Here is an 18669-nt window from a genome sequence, read left to right on the forward strand (position 1 = left end):
GCGATTTCACGTGCTGAGATGAGGAAACGCTTCCCTGCTTATATCTGAAAAAGCAACACAGGCAGAGCATCTTCCCTTCTGTTGTCCAATAAAAGAGTTATAAAAACAAAAGTTATAAAAAAAAAAAAAACATTATACCTTTTTTTTTTTTAAATTCACAACATCTGTCGAGTGTTTGAAATAACTTCCTTCTGTGATCTGATGTGGATTCTTATCAGTGAGGCAGACAATAAATTCTATACTCATATTCTATGTATGTCGATTAGCAATGGCTTATGAAAATACACGATTGCTTGAAGAACACAGATAAACCATATATTATTGCAGACGAGTGTTTATTGTCCTTACATTTCATCATTCAAAACGTTTAACGTTATATTTTCGTTTTAATCAGTTACAGCAATAGCAACGCTTTTATCCATATTAGAGAAGCTGGAACGGAAGGTCATCAGCCCTATGTGGATTTTACGCACAAGGGCGCCCTCTGGCGTCCAGTATGAATGAAACCTATTCTATTTTGCGTAAAATTTGAAAAAATAATCCCTCTCGCAAAAGAAAAAATAAGCAGACATATACTACACCACGCCTTTTCCAGAGTGCATAGGTTTACGGGAGTATTTTGTTAATTTGTCGCAAAAAAAAAAAAAGGCAAGATATCAGAACCGAACCGAACCGAAAACCGTGGATAAAAACCGAGGTGCGTATTGAACCGTGGACTAACTGTATTGTTGCATCCCTAAACTATATAGAGGTACATATTGCAGTTTATTATATATTGCTATATTTGTAAAATTCATTGAGATTTTAAAGGCTTTAGTGTCATTTTGAAGCCGTTTTCAACAGAAATACAATTCCTACACTGCACTTTAAACATTATTTTTAATTAAAGGAGAAGTCCACTTCCAAAACAAAGATTCACATATAATGCACTCTTCCCCTTGTCATCAAAGATGTTCATGTCTTTCTTTCTTCAGTCGTAAAGAAATTGTTTTTTGAGGAAAACATTTTAAGATTTTTCTCCATATAATGGACTGATATGGTGCCCCAATTTTGAACTTCCAAAATGCAGTTTAAATGCGGCTTCAAACGATCCCAAATGCAGTTGTAAACGATCCCAGCTGAGGAAGAAGGGTCTTATCTAGCGAAACGATCGATTATTTTCATTAAAAAAAATTATTTAAATACTTGCGTCTTGTCTTGCTCTGCCTGAACTCTGTGTATTCTGGCTCAAGACAGTTAGGGTATGTTGAAAAACTCCAATCGTATTTTCTCCCTTAGCTACAAAAATCATTTCAAAATCATCCTACATCACTGCAGAAGTACCGACCCAGTCTTTGCAAAGTGAACATGCAAAGAAGATCAAACACCCTTAACAAAAAAGGTAAAACAGCGATATAGGACGATTTTGAAGTTGAGAGAGAACATGAGATGGGAGTTTTTCGACATACACTAACTGTCACGAACCGGGAAAAACTGTCCAGGCAGAGTAAGACAAGACGAGCGCTTGACATTAAAAAGTATATAAATTGTATTTTTATGAAAATAACCGATCGCTACTCTAGATAAAACGCTTCTTTCTCAGCTGGGATCGTTTACAACCGCATTTGGGATAGTTTGAAGCCACATTTAAACTGCGTTTTGGAAGTTCAAAATCGGGGTATCATAGCAGTCCATTATATGGAGAAAAATGCTGAAATGTTTTCCTCAAAAAAAAAAAAAAAAAAAATTTCTTTACAACTGAAGAAAGACATGAACATCTTTGATGACAAGAGGGTAAGTACATTATATGTGAATCTTTGTTTTGGAAGTGGACTTCTCCTTTAACACATTTTTAGTGTAGCAGTTTTACAGTCTTTTACCAGGATGTAATTTCCTGCCCTGTATCCTTGCCAGCTCTATAGTGAAGTGACACACAACCAGAATTCGCTTCCCTCTCCAGGGTGCTAATTCAGAACACAGAAAACTAAAACATGCACAAGTGCAGTTGATGCGAGGCAGCGTGCCATGTGGTCCCCTCACCTTCTGTGTCTTGGATGTCAAGGACTCTTCTGATCTGGGACAGAGGCATCAAAGCTATGTGTTTGAGCTGGGCCGGCGGCCGCGTCTGACCCAGTGGACTCCGGAACGTAGTTATCACCTTGTGTCTCTTCCTGGCGATCTGAATATGAAGATACCGAAAGAAAAACATATTAAAATCTTAATACATGCAGCTTTGTTTATAATGCACTCCTGTACTCGGGTGGAGCAGTGGGGAGTCCTTCAGGTGCTTTAGTGGAGACAAAATGTGTAATGCACATTGCGGCGACAGATATGCATACAGAGGACTTCCTAAAATGAATAATTGATCACTCAGAGTCTTCTCTTCTCCCTGCTCTCATTACCAGACCAGAGCCAGCACTGGGCGAAGAGGACCACAGACGCGTGCCGGCACGCTAGCAACTCTCCACAGTGCTTAAACGCATCCCCTCACTAATTGGGAAAGCAGACCAGAGAGTCGAGTCAGCAAGCACAGATTGCACACGCATTAATTATTCACTTTTTTTTTTCTTCAACGGTACCGCTCACCCGTGAACTGAACAAACAATTCTTAAAGTTGCTGAAAATCTGGAAAAGAAAGCTTAGGGAGAGGAAGGAGCTGATGGTAAACCAAGGAGACAGGGGGAAGGGAAGGGAAGACAAAAAAAAAAAAAAAAAAAAAAAAAAAAAAAGAGACGTCCACTCAGGTCTATGACCAGGGCTCTACGCTTTTCTTTTTTAAATTTAGAACGCAAATCAAAATTTTAGGAGCACCTTCTAATCATTAATCAACAGAATAAGAACAAGAAGAATAAGAATAACATACCAATTAAATGAAATCAGTAACAAACTTAATTTGTAGGTGTATTTTCATACGTTTAATGAGGCTCAGAGGTGGCATGAGTGCAATCAAATTCATAAATTCATGTTGAGATTAATGTTTTAAATAGAACATTTTGAATGTAGAAATATTAAACGATTTAAATAACTGAAAAGATACTTTAAAAATGAAACTAAATCTTCCAGTGCTCGGTGACAAGTTGCTGATTTAATTACTGAATCATTCATTAATTTGAATAGCGGATTTAGACAGGAATAAAGCAAGTGACTGTCGAATGGGAAATTTTATGAATAGGAAACAATCATTAACTCACTAGATTCATTTAAAAACGCACTTTCATTCATAAACGAAACACCGCTGTGTTTGAATGGAGATGCGCAGCAGCTCAGTTGCGACTTCTTTCAAATTATTTTTGACTACAAAATATAGCAAAATCAGGCAATAGCATTATAGGCAATCCATGTAAGTCACTTAATATTCTTAGTTCATCACAATCTCACAAAGTTCCTATAATCAACGAAGCTCTCTACACTGCACAATGACTCTCTCTACATTTTGTTTATAAAAGGATTTGTAAGATATGTCTGTGACACATTACTCAACATTGCAAAAACGCATAGAAACCTTGAAGCGCCACTCAGCGCAAACACAAATATGCTGATCGGGTCAGTCGCATTGGTGCTCCTAATTTTTTATTTTTATTTATTTTTTTATTTTTTTTAATAGTACCTGCATGACAAAGATGACCTTGCAAAATTTTTGAAATCTAGTTTAAAGAACCCTGGCTATTAAGACTTAATATGACAAATGATTTCTCTTACTGAAATATGCAGTAGAAAACCCATGAAAGACTTGCGTTATATTAAAAAAACCCAGATCGTTTAATACATATTTTGGACTATGGGGGGCCCCATTATTTTGATTACATCAAATGGTTGTGCTCTGTGAGCTATTGGCGCTACCTTTTGCTATTTTTACCGCAACACAATTCAGAAAATAACATACTGATACGATGCCACATTGTGCGGCTTTGGTTTTTGGCTTTTCACCGCAGATTTCACTCGATATTCAGGGGTGTTTAGACTCCTTGTGAGGAAAAATAAAAAAATGATGATATGACATTTGGTTTAAGCCTACACTTATAACCATCGTCACCTGTAAGCTCTTTCAGTAGTTGTGGTCATCGTACCAGTATTTTATTTTCCGAATTGTGTTGTTGTAAAAATAGCAACAGGTAGCATCAGTAGCATGACCATCTGACGTAATCGAAATAATGGTAATTCATAGTCCAAAATATGCATAAATGTGTGAATTTTTTAAATAACATGTTTTTTTGGGTACATATTTCATTAAGAGACATCATTTACGTTATATTAAGCCACACAAGTCTTCATACCCAGGGTTTGCCTTAAATGCATTTGCTATTGTTCATAGGTATAACAATATTTATTGAATGAAAATGCAATTTTAAATAGTCAAAAAAACAAAACATGATTATCATTGAAAATGTGTATTAAAATAACTGAAATTATTTAAAATTACAATGTAATGTTGTTTTCATTGAAAAAAAAAAAAAAAAAAAGTAAACTGAAAATGCCTGGAAAGATTAAGACACGTGCACAAAAACAACAATGGAAAATGATAAATGTCACTTAATGGATCCACAAACCTACAGCTGATAGCTCCAAAGTGCAGTCAATCTGATACTTGACATTCACTTAGATGAAATCAATTTAATAGTTTATTCAAATGCAATGTGGGTGTAATAACAGAGAGAAACTCTAGCTAGCAGCTCGACATCGTAAGGCTTTCATTAATCTAACACCATAAACAAGACCAGAAACCAAGATTAATGTCTTTCATATAGTGGCACCGCTTTGGGGAACCTGATGGAGCATTATGAGGAAAAGAGGGGGGGATCTGCCCATCTGTGGTATTTCCAAAACCATTTCGAGAAGAGCAGTAACGCTGCAGTGACATGGAAAGACTAAACTTTACCTCCAAACAGTCGTTGAACAGGAAGAGTGTGACATGTTCTCCCCGATCGCAGGGTTTGTCTCCCAAAGCAATGGTCTCCACCCTGTGAACCAGACTCCGGTGTGACGACAACAGATTGGCCTGCAGATACACACAAACATACAAAAAAAAGTCAGTTTCTACCTTTTTTAGCAAATTAATTATATGTGTACAGAATTTTCTTTAACCAATCAGAGCCCATTTCCTATCTCTGAGCCTGCAGATTGCCCAGAGTGCCGTTCCTGGATCAGACTCTGTTGTATCCATGCTGCATCAGTTCCCATGAGCTACAAAAGCCAAACTGATCCAGGAAAAGCACTCCAATCTGCGGGCGATCATTGGCTTGGCAGCCCCGTCTCTAGACGCAGCTGTTCTGGGGCGAGTCTGACAGGAGACAACATGAGCTGACTCACTCTGATCCATTTAGTATTGAGAGAAAGTTTCACACAGCACGGCTCCATCTCCCACCGCAGGGAGAAGAACAGCAGCCAACAATACAGCATTACACCTTCCCATTTAGTTGAAATTTATTTAGTTCTTAAAGTTCACTTATAATGTTAGTCAAGGCTTCTAGCACCAAAAACAGTCAAGAGAGTTTTATATGATCGTATAAACAAGCCATTTCTGCTACTGCAGCTTTTAAATTAGAACTGTACCTAACATTTACATGTCAGATATCTCATCCTCCGTTTCTAAACCATCAAATAAAATATTGGGTATAAATGGACAGTCATGTGTTATGCGTCTGACTGTGATGATTTCTGAATGACCTGTTTTTATAGCTTAGTTTTCATGGTCTGGGTGGACTGGCAGAGGAGATTTTCTTGGTGAATGTTGAAGTATGCTTACATCATACTCAAAAAATCTAGTTGGTCATAATATGGTCACTTCAGTTCTTTTGGTTGGGCCATAGAAATTATGTGAAGTTATTTGAGAGCTGTGACAGAGGGTGAAGACCTTTAGAATATAACATCTTTCAGTGGTGTCTGTTGACTCGTGGAATATAGCACTACTTATATGAAGGCAAGTAAGTGACAGAATTGTGGGTGCATTATTTCTTAGAACTCAACTGAGATGTGTGTAAATGCAAGACATTTCCAGAAAAGTAAAAACATTACTTACAGGGCAGCCATCCACCTCATAAACAACATCAAAAATCTGCTTCTGGCCCTCTGTTTTCCTTTTATCTTCATTTATGTGGCTGTGAAAATTAAAAGAGAGAGAAGAGAAAAAATCTTGGTTAATCATCACTGTTTAAGGCAATGATTTCAACCCTCCAAAGCTGTTTTAGCTGAAACTGGAAATACATTTTCAGCCAAATAATTTTGGTTGCAAATAGGGGTGGACGATATACTGGTAGACATGATTAACTGGTAGAAAATTGTCAACCGGAACAGATTTTGGACTATTATCTCTATCGTGGTTACACACTCACATGGCGTTGCTGTGCTACGTGGTCACAAAAACGTAACGTTTGCAAATGTTTTTAAGCAGTGCGGTTTAAAATCAAGTGATTTAAGATGTTAAAGGAGAAGTCCACTTCCAAAACAAAGATTCACATATAATGTACTTTCTTTCTTCAGTCGTAAAGAAATTATGTTTTTTGAGGAAAACATTTCAGGATTTTTCTCCATATAATAGACTTCTATGGAACCCCGAGTTTGAACTTCCAAATGCAGTTTAAATGTGGCTTCAAATGATCCCAAATGCAGTTGTAAACAATCCCAGCTAAGGAAGAAAGGTCTTATCTAGCAAAACGATCGGTTATTTTTATAAAAATAATACAATTTATATACTTTTTAACGTCAAACGCTCACCTTGTCTTGCTCTTTCTGACCTCTGTTTTTGTTCCGGTTCATGACAGTTAGTGTATGTCGAAAAACTCCCATCTCATGTTCTCCCTCAGCTTCAAAATCACCCTATATCACTGTTTTACCTTTTTTGTTAAGGGTGTTTGATGATCTTTGCATGTTCACTTTGCAAAAACTGGGTCGGTACTTCTGCAGCGATGTAGGATGATTTTTAAACATTTTTTATACATTTGATAACTTCATACAATGTACGTAGCATTTTTTGTGTGTCCTACTGCAGTTTTTTTTAGTTTCTTTTTTAAAACTCGCTGACTGTTTACTTGTCTTCAGTGAGTGTGTTTTTTTTTTGTTTTGTTTTTTTAGGCTAGCATTAGTTTTCATTTTATATCATGAAGGCCTTATTTAAAGCAAAAATAACTATATCATGATGCATATAGTTACAGTGAAATAAAATTCTCATATCGAGTTAAAAGATTTTGGTCACCCACCCCTAGTTGCATAAAGTTTATTTTAAGGAAAATTTTAGATGTAATCGCAGAACTTACGTCATGACTTCCTTAAGAGACTCGATGGCCTTTTCCAGGGTTACTTTATCTGGATTGTCATCTGATGTATGTTTCTTTATATCTACAAAGGCAAAAACATAAACCTGTTACAGAATAATGCATCTGTAATTTCTACAAGGCTCACCAAGTTTATTACAATCACATTTTTTCAACGTAATGAAAAAACATTGATTTATTCTTTGTAAAAGTGAATCAAAAAAATTCCAAGGTATCTTTTTAAACTACTTAAATCATCTGGGTTCAGACATATTTACTGAATAGAAACACCTTGTACCCATTAGTTGACTCAAGCTAACAGTCGTTTATGTGCATTACCGTTCAGCAGGAGGGCGACGCTCGGCAGTCTCTGCACAGGACGAATCAAAAGCTCAACGAGAGTCTGGCGGCCACACTCGGGTTTAGCCTGATTAATCTGGATAACAAAATGAGAGAAAAGATGCGAATAAACGGCCTTTATAAAAATGCCCATAATATAGAATAGTGATTTTGACTACATATTTACTGTTAGCTCTCGTAATATCGGAGAACAGAAAAACTGCCACCCTGAGATCAGACGGCTGTTAACTCTGCTTTTTCTGGCCAATATATCCTTTTCTATAAAACTCAAAAGTCTTTCTACACACTAAAAAGAGATGATGGTACCTTTAGGAACGCATGAAACCTCGGCTTCTGTCTCTCACATCTGACTATGGTCTCTTTGCTCATCTCAAAGAAGTTGACAAATGGTGGGTAGGCCTTCACCAGCTCTTTAGACTGAGAGAATTAAAAAAAAAAAATAAAGAGAGATCACAAAAGCTGCCATTCAGTCTTTGACGGCGTCGTGAGCTTCACGCCAGAGGAGGTCGAGTTCAAAGCGTCATCTCACTCACATATTTCAGGATAATGTCTCCAACGCTCCTCTCTTCAGACCAGTTCATCACCAACTCCTCGAGATCCGCCTGTCAAAGCACATTCATCAGCTAACACGTTTAACACAGCCTTTACTCAGCTTTTTGGAAAGGTTATTGCCTACCTTGATTCTCGTGTGCACTTCATAGATGTCTGGAATACTGCCAAAGATGGTCTTGATCTCTTCCTGAGCTAGAATGGGGCCTCCCACCTGGCCCTCTTTGTCCAGGGGGTATTTGAAGAGCTAAAAGAACCAACGAACAAAGGAAATCAGATCACTAAGCAAGAATGGACCCCAAAAACTCTTAAATGGTGTGTATATACACATACACGTCTGATTTATTATCCTTGTGGGGACTCTCCATAGGTGCAATGGTTTTTATACTGTCCACACTGTATTTTCTATCCCCTTACCCTAACCCTACCCCTAAACCTAACCCTTACAGAAAACTTTCTGCATTTTTACTTTCTCAAAAAAACTCATTCTGTATGATTTATAAGCTTTTGTACCCATGGGGACCTCAATTTAGGTCCCCACGGTGACACTAGTCCCCATGAGTCTGTGTGTATTCAGGTTTAGGTCCCCACAAGGATATAAAAACAAGTCCACACACACACTTCAAATAAAATGATTTTTACATTTTTATTTTTTTAAAGATGACTTTTCGGCTCATCAAGGCTGCGTTTATTTGATTAAAATACAGAAAAAAACAGTAATATTGTAAAATATTATTGCAATTTAAAATAGTGGTCTTCCATTTTAATATTCTTTAAAATGTAATTTATTCCTGTGATGCAAACCTGAATTTTCAGCATCATTACTCCAGTCTTCAGTGTCACATGATCCTTTATAAATCATTCAAATATGCTGATTTATTATCAATGTTAGGGTTAGGAAACAGTTACTGAAAACAGTTGTATTGCTTAATATTTTTTGGAACCTGTGATGTTTTTTTCAGGATTCTTTGATGAATAAAACCTTAGAAAAGATCTCTGTTTTAAATAAATGCTGTTCTTTTTAACAATATACACTACCGTTCAAAGCTTGGAGTCAGTCAATTTTCTTTCTTTGTTTAAAAAACAATTTTTTTTTTTCAGCAAGGACGTATTAAATTGCTAAAAAGTTATTGTAAAGACTTATACTGAATAAATGCTGTTCTTTTTAACTTTTTATTCATCAAAGAGCCCTGCAAAAAGTATCACAGGTTCCAAAAAAATAAATAAATTGGCAGCAGAACTGTTGCCAACGTAGATAATTCAAATAATAAATCAGCATATTAGAATGATTTATGAAGGATCATGTGACACTGAAGACTGGAGTAATGGCTGATGAAAATTCAGCTTTGCCTTCTTTTGCTAAGAAATAAATTCTATTTTTAAATATATTAATATAGAAAACTGTTATTTTAAATTGCAACAATATTTCATAATATTACCTTTTTTCTGCATTTTTGTTAAAACAAATGGAACTTTGAGCATAAGAGAGCATAAAAAAAATCATACTGATTCCAAACTTTTGAATGGCAGTGCGTATGTATGTGCACATATATATTTGTGTATATGTATATATGTATATATGTATATATATATATATATATATATATATATATATATATATATATATATATATATATATATATTATTTATTTATTCATTTTTAATAATCTGTTGAGAACTTTCAGCATAGAAACAAAGTACAGTTCTGTAGGCATGGAATGAAACTGAGAAAATCAGTCCCGTGCAGACCTCGACTTGACAGCTACTCCATAAACTTAATGAAGATCCAGTGGACCACAATGGAAAGGTCATGCTATTCAGTATTGCCTGATGATGTGACTCCACTGTTCAGTGAAATTTCCTAGGCACTGATTGCGGACATATGATGTGGCATTTACTATGCAATCAGACACAGAAGTGTGTGTGTGTGTGTGTGTGTGAGCTCCACATGTAAGGGTGCAAAGCAAAGCTTAAATGTCCATGGCATTGGTGTCCAAATCTAATTCATTTTCCCCCCTACTGGTCAGAAGCACTGGTTCAGTTTGATAAGGCCACAGCCAGGTACTGTGGATTGCCACTTTCCTATGTGTGTGTGTGTGTGTGTAAGGAGAAAAAGAACACGTAAGACACGCACACACACACACTGAACACAAACCTGCAGGACCGTGGCCAGGATATCAACGTAGTTGCTCTCGGTTTGGTAGAGCTCCTTGGAGACCTGCCAGCGTGCAGACTGCTTAGGAAGAGCGGGAGTTGAGCTTTTGGGGGGTTTGGCATTCTCTGAAACACATAAGCAGAGATGCAGAGATGAGCAGCTATAAATCACACACTGTTACTTCTTATCCTCAGATACGTTTCAACCCTTTTCTCAAAATATCTGCTCAAAAATCTGTTGAAAAAAAAGGTGTAATGTAAATATCATGTGTCAAAATGTGCAAGGTTTTAGGCACAAGGGAATGATAGAGGAAATAAAAGTAATGTTCCATGTTCATTATAAACAGGGTTTCTGCAGGTTTTATGAGGGTAAATTTAAGACTTTTTTTTAAGACCTTTTTAAGAACAAATAAAGCAAATTTAGGGGAAAAAAATAGAAGGGAAAATACAGCAATATGTTCTAGGGCTGTCAAATGGTACCGGGTTTGGTACTTAAATTTTAAAAACGTCCATTTCCCGCTCACATTTGAGCGCTGTTGAGCTGATTTTTAAACATTTTTAAAGCGCGTGAACACTATGGCCAAACAACAATGTTTAAAAATCGGCTCAACAGCGCTCAAATGTGAGCAGGAAATGGACGTTTGTAAAATTTCAGTACCGAAAGTACAGAACCCGGTACCGTTTGACGGCCCTAATATGTTCTCTAAGTATAGTTTGAGTTTTACTTTCACTTTCAAATTAGCAGCAATTCAGCATCAAAAACAAACAGTTGCTAAGTTTTTTGCAGTTTTCCCTCTTTTCCTCGCTTTCCTTTCTGTAAAAGCTCTGTGCACATTTTACTTTCACTTTCAAATTAGCGGCAACTTGGCATCAAGCAGTTGTTTGTTTTTAGTTTAAGTTTTCCCTCTTTTCTTTACTTTTCTTTGGTTTTAAGTAGCTTGTAAAAGTGTTGTTAAATTAGCGGCATTAACGTAACGTAACAAACTTTTATTAACAAAACAAATAAAAATACACCATGTTATATGCCTAATATAAAATAACTTACACAAAGTTTAAATTGGTATACAGAACTGAAAATCAGTAAACACTGTAACCAAATAAGATACGCAGAACGTTTTTAAAACAAATATTTTTAAAACAGGCGCTTTTGCATTTAGTTTTGAAGCTCTTCTGCCATGGTCTTGCCTTTCTCACCTCTCTCTTCTTGTCAGTAAGCTTGACTCACTTTTGTTCTCAAACTGAGCTAAATTTCTATTACTATAAAAAAAAAAAAACATTCAGGTGACTGACAGATGAAGCAGCACATACCGCCATCTACCACATATTGTTTAATGAATATTGAGCGACCTAAGTCATATGTAGCACAGAAATTACGCTTTCGCTTCACTTTAAAATGAAACACGAGGAAACAATTCCTCACGAAAATTAATGCAGTAATCATATGAATTTAAGACTTGCTGTTCTGATTTAAGACCTTTTCGAAGCCTTAATTAATGGAAAGCGATTTAAGCTGGGCTCAAGTTACTATGAATGTCACCTGTCTGATCTGCTTCCTGTCTGCACACAGGAGTGCTGGTACGCTGCAGTGGCCTCTCTTTCTCTGATCTACTCTGTCTGGCACTCCTCCGCCTACCGCTGCTCCTCCTGCACCTGCGCTCTGCAAAAGACAGCGACCTCACTCATCTAAAACACACCTTGACTGCTTTCCTGGTTCATCTCAGCCCTGGCTGGGATCACCCTGGACCTCTGAGATCAAAGTCTTGAGAGCTCTGGAACACTCTCACATAATGCAGTGGGAACTTTGCAAACTTTTCAGACAACCAAACCATTTTTTTTTTTTAGATAAGAACATTCTATTTGGTTGTCTAACCCATGGAAGACAGGGGGAGTGCTATATTATTTGGTTGCTAGTCACAGCATATCAGATCATTCACCTCCACTGGATTTGCAGGTGTCAGGTGTGTTGGAGATGTCCAGCAGGGAGCCCATGGAGAGTGAGTGTTCAGCCGAGGGTCTCTTGCGCGGTGGGAAGGGAGAAATCTCTGTCTCCTTGGTGAGCTGAGCCAACGTTTCTCTAAGACGCCGACGTTTCCTGCCGCTGTTGGGTGTCGTGAGAGACAGCAGAGACACAGCCTTCTTCATCGCAGGACTCTCCGGCTGAGAGGAAGACACAGTGACAACAGATATGAGTGTACTGCTTTTTAGGAAGCTGTAAAATCAATTACAATTCTTTATTAAACCTGACCACAATTTTGAAGACAAATACATAGAGGACAAACAATTTGACAACTTTTATTCTCTTCTCTATATCACTCTAAACATGAGTTTCTTTCTTCTGTTGGACACAAAAGATATTTTGAATTATGTACTATGGAAGACAATGGCTACCACCAACTGTTGGGTTACCAATCAAAATATCTTCTATGCTATACAGAAGAAAGATACTTATTCAAGTTTGGAATGAGTGGAGGATGAGAAAAATGAAAAAAAAAAATAATAATAATAATAATAATTTTAAGCGAACTATGCCTTTTATGAAGTGCATCATGAGATACTTAAGAAATCAGATCCATAATTTCTTTTTTTAGCATTATTATGCTGAAATGTTTTACACAAGATATTATGCAGAAAAAAGTGTGTTGTTTTAAAGGTTTTAAAATATAATCTGCTTTTTATGAAAGCCCATTTCCGCCACTAAATTAAAATAAAATAAAAAAAGGTAATGGTGAGTTTCTCGCAATTCTGACTTATTTCTCAAAATTGAGATACAAACTAGCGAGTTTGACTGCTTTTCTCAGAATTGCATGATATAAACGTACAACTGAGAGAAATAAAGTAAGATTATCACGCAAGACAAAAAAAAAAAAAAAAAAAAAAAAAAAATGCAAGACAAAAACTCACAATTCTGACTTTTTTTTCTCAGAATTGGGAGATATAAACATGCAATTTTGAGTTATAAAGTCTAGTTTTGAGGGGGAAAAAAGACAGATTTTCTTAGAATACCTTTATATCTCACAATTCTTAACTTGCAATTGCAAGTTTATATTTTACAATTCTGAGAAAAAAAAAAAAAAAAGTCAAAATTGCGAGTTTGTCACGCAATTCTGAGGAAAAAAGACAGAATTGCTAGATGTAACCTTGCAATTGCGCAAAAAAAGACAGAATTGAGAAATAAATTGCAATTGGGGTCAACCGATTATCGGCACAGATAATAAACATTTTTAAGGTTACTGGTATAGGACATTTGCAAAACCAATTTGCCAATAAAATCATTTAAAAGCATTTAAAGAAAGTTTTTGTCAAAACCCTTGTTATTCTTAATTTTGATATTAATTTTCATTTTTACACCGGACATATATCGGTTCAAAATATCGGTTATATGTCTACTTTAGGGGTGCCCAAACTCAGTCCTGGAGTTTGAAAACACCAAACTGATGTCCTACAGAGTTTAGCTCCAACTCCAATTAGACACACCTGAACCAGCTAATCAAGCTCTTACTAGGCATACTAGAAACTTCCTGCCAGTTTGGAGCTAAACTCTGCAGGACACCAGCCCTTCAGGACCGAGTTTGGACACCCCTGGCCCACTTGATCTGTAATAATCGGTATCAGTCCTGAAAAACATATCAGTCAACCCCTAGTTGCAATAACTGTTTTTTTATTCAGTGGCGGAAACAGGCTTTCATAGCTTTTTAATTTAAAAAGCCTAAATGAATCAAAACATTTAAAAAGAAAAAAGAATATTTGAAAAAACAGGAGCAAAAGACTCAAAAGTACTTAGTTTAGTTTAGCCGCAATTCCCATTTCCCACAGAGTAACAACGATTATATGGATATATCACTAAAGCACTGTGGGTAGTGTGGCTTATCAATTAAATTACTTTTTTTTTTTTTTTTTTTTTTTTTTTTTTTTTAAGTACCTGAAACCGTATCATTTTCCTTGTTTCCTCACCTTTTCGTAAGAGTACATGGTTTCCCCAGCACGGGCGTCCATTTGTATACTGCCCCAAAACCACTACAGAAAGACAAAGAATGAGAAATAAAAAGAGAAATTAAGATGCATTCATTTAAAACACCTCCACTGAACCCTTTATTAACACCTTTAAATAAATACTGATGCATTTATGATCATAACCGAGCTACTAAAACTCCTGACGTGTGCCAAAAAAAGACTCCCACTCCTCATAACCTACTAGATAACGGAAAACAGAGAGGAAGCAGTGTAAAATAACACAGTGTTATTTTTAAACACTATTATTAAGGACCCACACGAAGCCCAGTGTGTGCGCTTCTGCGTGTGTGCTTGTGAGGCTGTAAGTCAAGTTCATACCTCCTGTTTGACTACATAGAGTCTTTTGGAGGGAGTAAAGGGCAGTTCTTTAATGGAGTTCTCCTCAACCACCAAGTGGGTGCACCTTTCATCACCCACCGCCTGGACCCGTCCACCTAGACAAAACAAGCAGTACAAGCGCCTGTAAAAATCCCCCTCAAGCAGAAGTCAGGGGTCATTTGCTTTAACAGAGAAGTTATAGCAATAAAATGCAGAAGTACATCCTGGGGTCAACATCTCAGATGCATCTGAATGAAAGGCTTTGGTTAATCGAGAATTATTTGAGCTGAGGTTTTGACATTTCAACACAAGAAACGTTTCAGAGTTGCTTCAGAAAGGACACTGATGCATGAGAGTTCAGTACCGTGTTTCTGCGTCCTTTCCTCCATGTTGGTTTTCTCCTCTTCAGAGAAGCCCAGAAAGCTCAGCACGCAGTCCTGGAATGGAGGGACTTTAAACTCTGTGCGGAACTCCTCGTTGCTTGCATGGAAATTACTAAAGCAAAAAATTAAAATTAAAAACATCAGACACAGCACAAGACCAATATATGCCACAAAAAAATTCTTACTGTTAAAAATAATTACATTCTATTTGAACAACAACGTGTGTTACAGGCCGTAGACAATTAACCTTTAAGGTCAACATGAAACAGCACTTCAACTCATTTTACTTCTACAATAACATCTTATTTAGCTTGGAAATGCATCAGATTATGAAAATGGGCATTCTACATTATAATCAAGACAGAGCTGGACCAGGACACTAAAGATGAAAGCCATGAGAACATCCTGACTATTCTTATTTAAAATGTATTATTTAGTGTTATTGTTAATAATAAAAATTTAAAAGCCCCCCAAATTATGAAACCCTTGGGAGAGAGCCGCATCGCGATATCTAAAGGCAACTATATATTTTCATGTTTATAGACGCAGTTATACTGCATAGATTCATAAAGCATTATATTAATATTAGTCAATTTTCTCTACCGATGTTCGATGCACAAGCATTTATAAAACTTACGGTGGACCCCTAGAAAATGGTTCTGCCTTTGTCCAAGACAACATTTAAAAGGCCCTACTATTATGTAGCTTTGGTACATTTGTTGTAATAATAATAATTAAAAAACAAAAATTATAACTAATTTTAAGACTTATTGGGGCCTCTATGGAAGTTTGCTGAGGCCCCACAGTTGAGGACGACTGCTCTAGAACTCTATTGCAGACTACTGGGGTTCCCATTTAAAATATCCTGGGATAAAACCACAACCAAATAGATATCTGGCTTTTTCAGGGTTTCTGCAGCCTTTATAAAGGGATAGTTTAAAGGGATAGTTCACCCAAAAATGCAAATTCTGTCACTAATTACTCAACCTCATATAGTTTCAAACCCGTAAGACCTTCATTAATTTTCAGAACACAAATTAAGATTTATGTATATACTTTTTAACCACAAATGCTCGTCTTGCACCAGCTCTGGGATGCGCGTGTACGTCTTAACGCATTATGTAATACAATGGAAATGGATGGAAAGATCACGTGCGGTTAGTTCTTCGTCTGTGTACTTTAGTTCAAAAAGATTGGGAACGGCGGCAAAAAAAAAAAAACAACAAAACAAAACATTTTTTCTCCAACTTCAAAATTGTCCGACATCGTTTTATCTTATTTAAATGGCTTATTGTAAAGGGCGTTTGACTTTCTTTGCATGTTCGCTTTGTAAACACTGGGTCTGTACTTCCGCCTACATTTCTTTAGTACATCTTTGCGACTAAAGAGCAAAAGACATGGACATCTTGGATGACATGGGGGTGAGTAAATTATCAGGAATTTTTTATTCTGGAAGTGAACTTTTCCTTTTGTTTGTGGAAGGGTGAATTAAGACATAAGATGTGCAGAAACCCTGTTTTTGGTCAAAAATAACCACCAGCCCTCGCAATGTTAAAAGGGAAGTCATTTCAGAGGAAGAGCAAATTGCATTTTGATGAAAGATTACAATTTTTTTGTGCATCCTGCACAATAAGTCCAGAAACAAGGACGTTACAAGGACAATTTTGATTTCAAATTGACTTTAAGTCTGTCTCTATTAAGTCTCGCGGGTGCAGAGGGGACGAGAATGAACAATGGAGAATGACAAGAAAAAAAATCCCTTCAGTCAACATCCAGCCAACAGTGGCAGGTCATTAATGTGAAAGGTCAGGCTCAGTGTTCAATACATGTGTGGAAAATGTCAAAACCCAAGTGCAGTGGAAACCACTTTTAATATGGAAGCAGGGAGGGCGCGTTTGGTGTGCGCACCAGTGGCTAGACATTTCAGCCTCATCATTCACAGTTTTTACTCCTCTACACTCACACAGTGATTGACGCAAGGGGTAGTTTTATGCCTCACACACACAATCTTACATGTCATCTTTGTGCTCCCATGCCTTGTGTATCCACTCAGGGGTGAGGATGGGTGTGCCCATGCACACCGCCAACTAAAAATAAAAAAAGAAGAGAGAAAAAGCAGTGAATAGCATCTGGAGGGAAGAGATCCCCCTCACCAATGCCTGATATATGCATTATGCATGAGACTAATGAATGATTCAGCCCAATTCTGCACGCTGTGAAGAGAGATACATGAGAACTGTTTTAATCAAACCCTCTCTAAATAACACAGACACGTCAACTGCAGACAGTAGACCCCGTTACGAAGAGCACACCTGGGTTTGAGGAAACCATCAGGAAATAGCCATCACTGACCAAAAGACAAAAGTTATTTGTCATTTTTATAACATGTATTGTATGCAAATATACTGTCTTTTATATTTTCATGTATACATTTTACTTTTCTGTAGACCACACAGCAAGTTTCTGGCTCATCTTTTACACTCGTGTATATGGTAGAGTGACTAAGTGATTTGATTTCATATGCGGCAGCAATCATAGACAGTACCACTACAGCACGATGAGTCAGAAATGATTTCAAAACTGAAAATGTGTTTTGTTTTGTTTATTTCCCTGCTGATTCACTATACACACAAATCATCCAGCGGAAGGAATATATTTATGTATGTGTGGATACAGTGGATGCATACCCTGTACTTTTCACCATGTGTTGAACGGGCGATGAGGTGTGTGACTTTAGCGCTGTCAAAGTCTTTTCTGATGGTGCCACCCATGTGATGGACGAGATTTACCAGGGTAACCTGAAGAAAAGCAGAGTTAATTAAAGCAAACAGTCCAAAGCAAATGATGAGTCAGATGAGTGGGCATGCAGAACTCACCACTTCATCTTTTTTACGGAATCCGGTGAAGCAGAGAGATAAGTTGAGCATTGTCATGGAGAAGAGAGGTCTGGAGGAGAACGGCAGAGGCTGCGGACGAGGACACGGAGAAGGATGGAATATATCATTAATATGCGCCAAATCTGAACTCAAATCTGAGAATGCACACTAAAAACAGACTGAAAAAAGCATCAGATCAAGACTATGCCACATGGAGGTTTATCAATCTTAAAATTTGCATTTATCTGATCAAATATACAGTAAAAACTGTAATATTGTAAGGTATTATTACAACTTTTTTATTTTAATATATATTAACATGCAATTTATACTTGTAAAGGCAAAGCTGCATTTTCAGAATCATTACTCCAGTCTTCAGTGTCACATGACCCTTCAGAAATCATTCTAATATGCTGATTTGGTGTTCACGAAACACATTATTATTATTACTATCAATACTGAAAGAGAGTTTGTGTTTTTTTTATTTTTAATATTACATTTTAATAATAATAATAATAATAAAAAACAATTAAAATAAATGCAATGAACTGTTTATTCAGGAAAGAATCCTGAAAAAAGTGAAATCACTGTTTTGACAAAAATATTACCAATAAAAACAACACTGAACCATTATTAATAAATGAGGTACTATTTGAGCACCAATTTGAGCCCAATTTGAGCACCAGTTTAGCATATTAGATATATGATTTTTTTTTAAGAATAATGTGCCACTGAAGACACTTGAGACAGACATTTTTAAATATATTTGAAAAAATCTGAAGTACTGTAGCT

General features: G+C 36.6%; 1 protein-coding gene across 5 annotated transcripts in view; it reads right to left on the minus strand.

Moving 5' to 3' along the window:
• ect2 (epithelial cell transforming 2) overlaps window positions 1-18669 on the minus strand; it is a 43792-nt gene that overhangs the window by 16469 nt on the left and 8654 nt on the right. For 3 of the 5 annotated variants that reach the window (XM_051122432.1, XM_051122431.1, XM_051122429.1), the window contains 16 exons: window positions 17878-17967; window positions 17689-17799; window positions 17015-17088; window positions 14983-15113; window positions 14619-14734; window positions 14241-14303; window positions 12224-12446; window positions 10291-10415; window positions 8263-8382; window positions 8120-8188; window positions 7893-8003; window positions 7566-7662; window positions 7230-7311; window positions 5996-6074; window positions 4856-4975; window positions 2020-2158 (listed from right to left, as the gene is read on the minus strand). In XM_051122432.1, coding sequence (XP_050978389.1) covers window positions 2020-2158; window positions 4856-4975; window positions 5996-6074; window positions 7230-7311; window positions 7566-7662; window positions 7893-8003; window positions 8120-8188; window positions 8263-8382; window positions 10291-10415; window positions 12224-12446; window positions 14241-14303; window positions 14619-14734; window positions 14983-15113; window positions 17015-17088; window positions 17689-17799; window positions 17878-17967 — 1750 coding nt within the window. Of the gene's footprint in view, window positions 1-2019; window positions 2159-4855; window positions 4976-5995; window positions 6075-7229; window positions 7312-7565; window positions 7663-7892; window positions 8004-8119; window positions 8189-8262; window positions 8383-10290; window positions 10416-11826; window positions 11947-12223; window positions 12447-14240; window positions 14304-14618; window positions 14735-14982; window positions 15114-17014; window positions 17089-17688; window positions 17800-17877; window positions 17968-18669 lie in introns of all 5 variants that reach the window. The other 2 variants (XM_051122430.1, XM_051122427.1) reach the window with 1 other exon arrangement.

This window comes from Labeo rohita, chromosome 11 (assembly GCF_022985175.1).
Source record: "Labeo rohita strain BAU-BD-2019 chromosome 11, IGBB_LRoh.1.0, whole genome shotgun sequence".
Classification (NCBI taxonomy): Eukaryota; Metazoa; Chordata; class Actinopteri; order Cypriniformes; family Cyprinidae; genus Labeo; species Labeo rohita.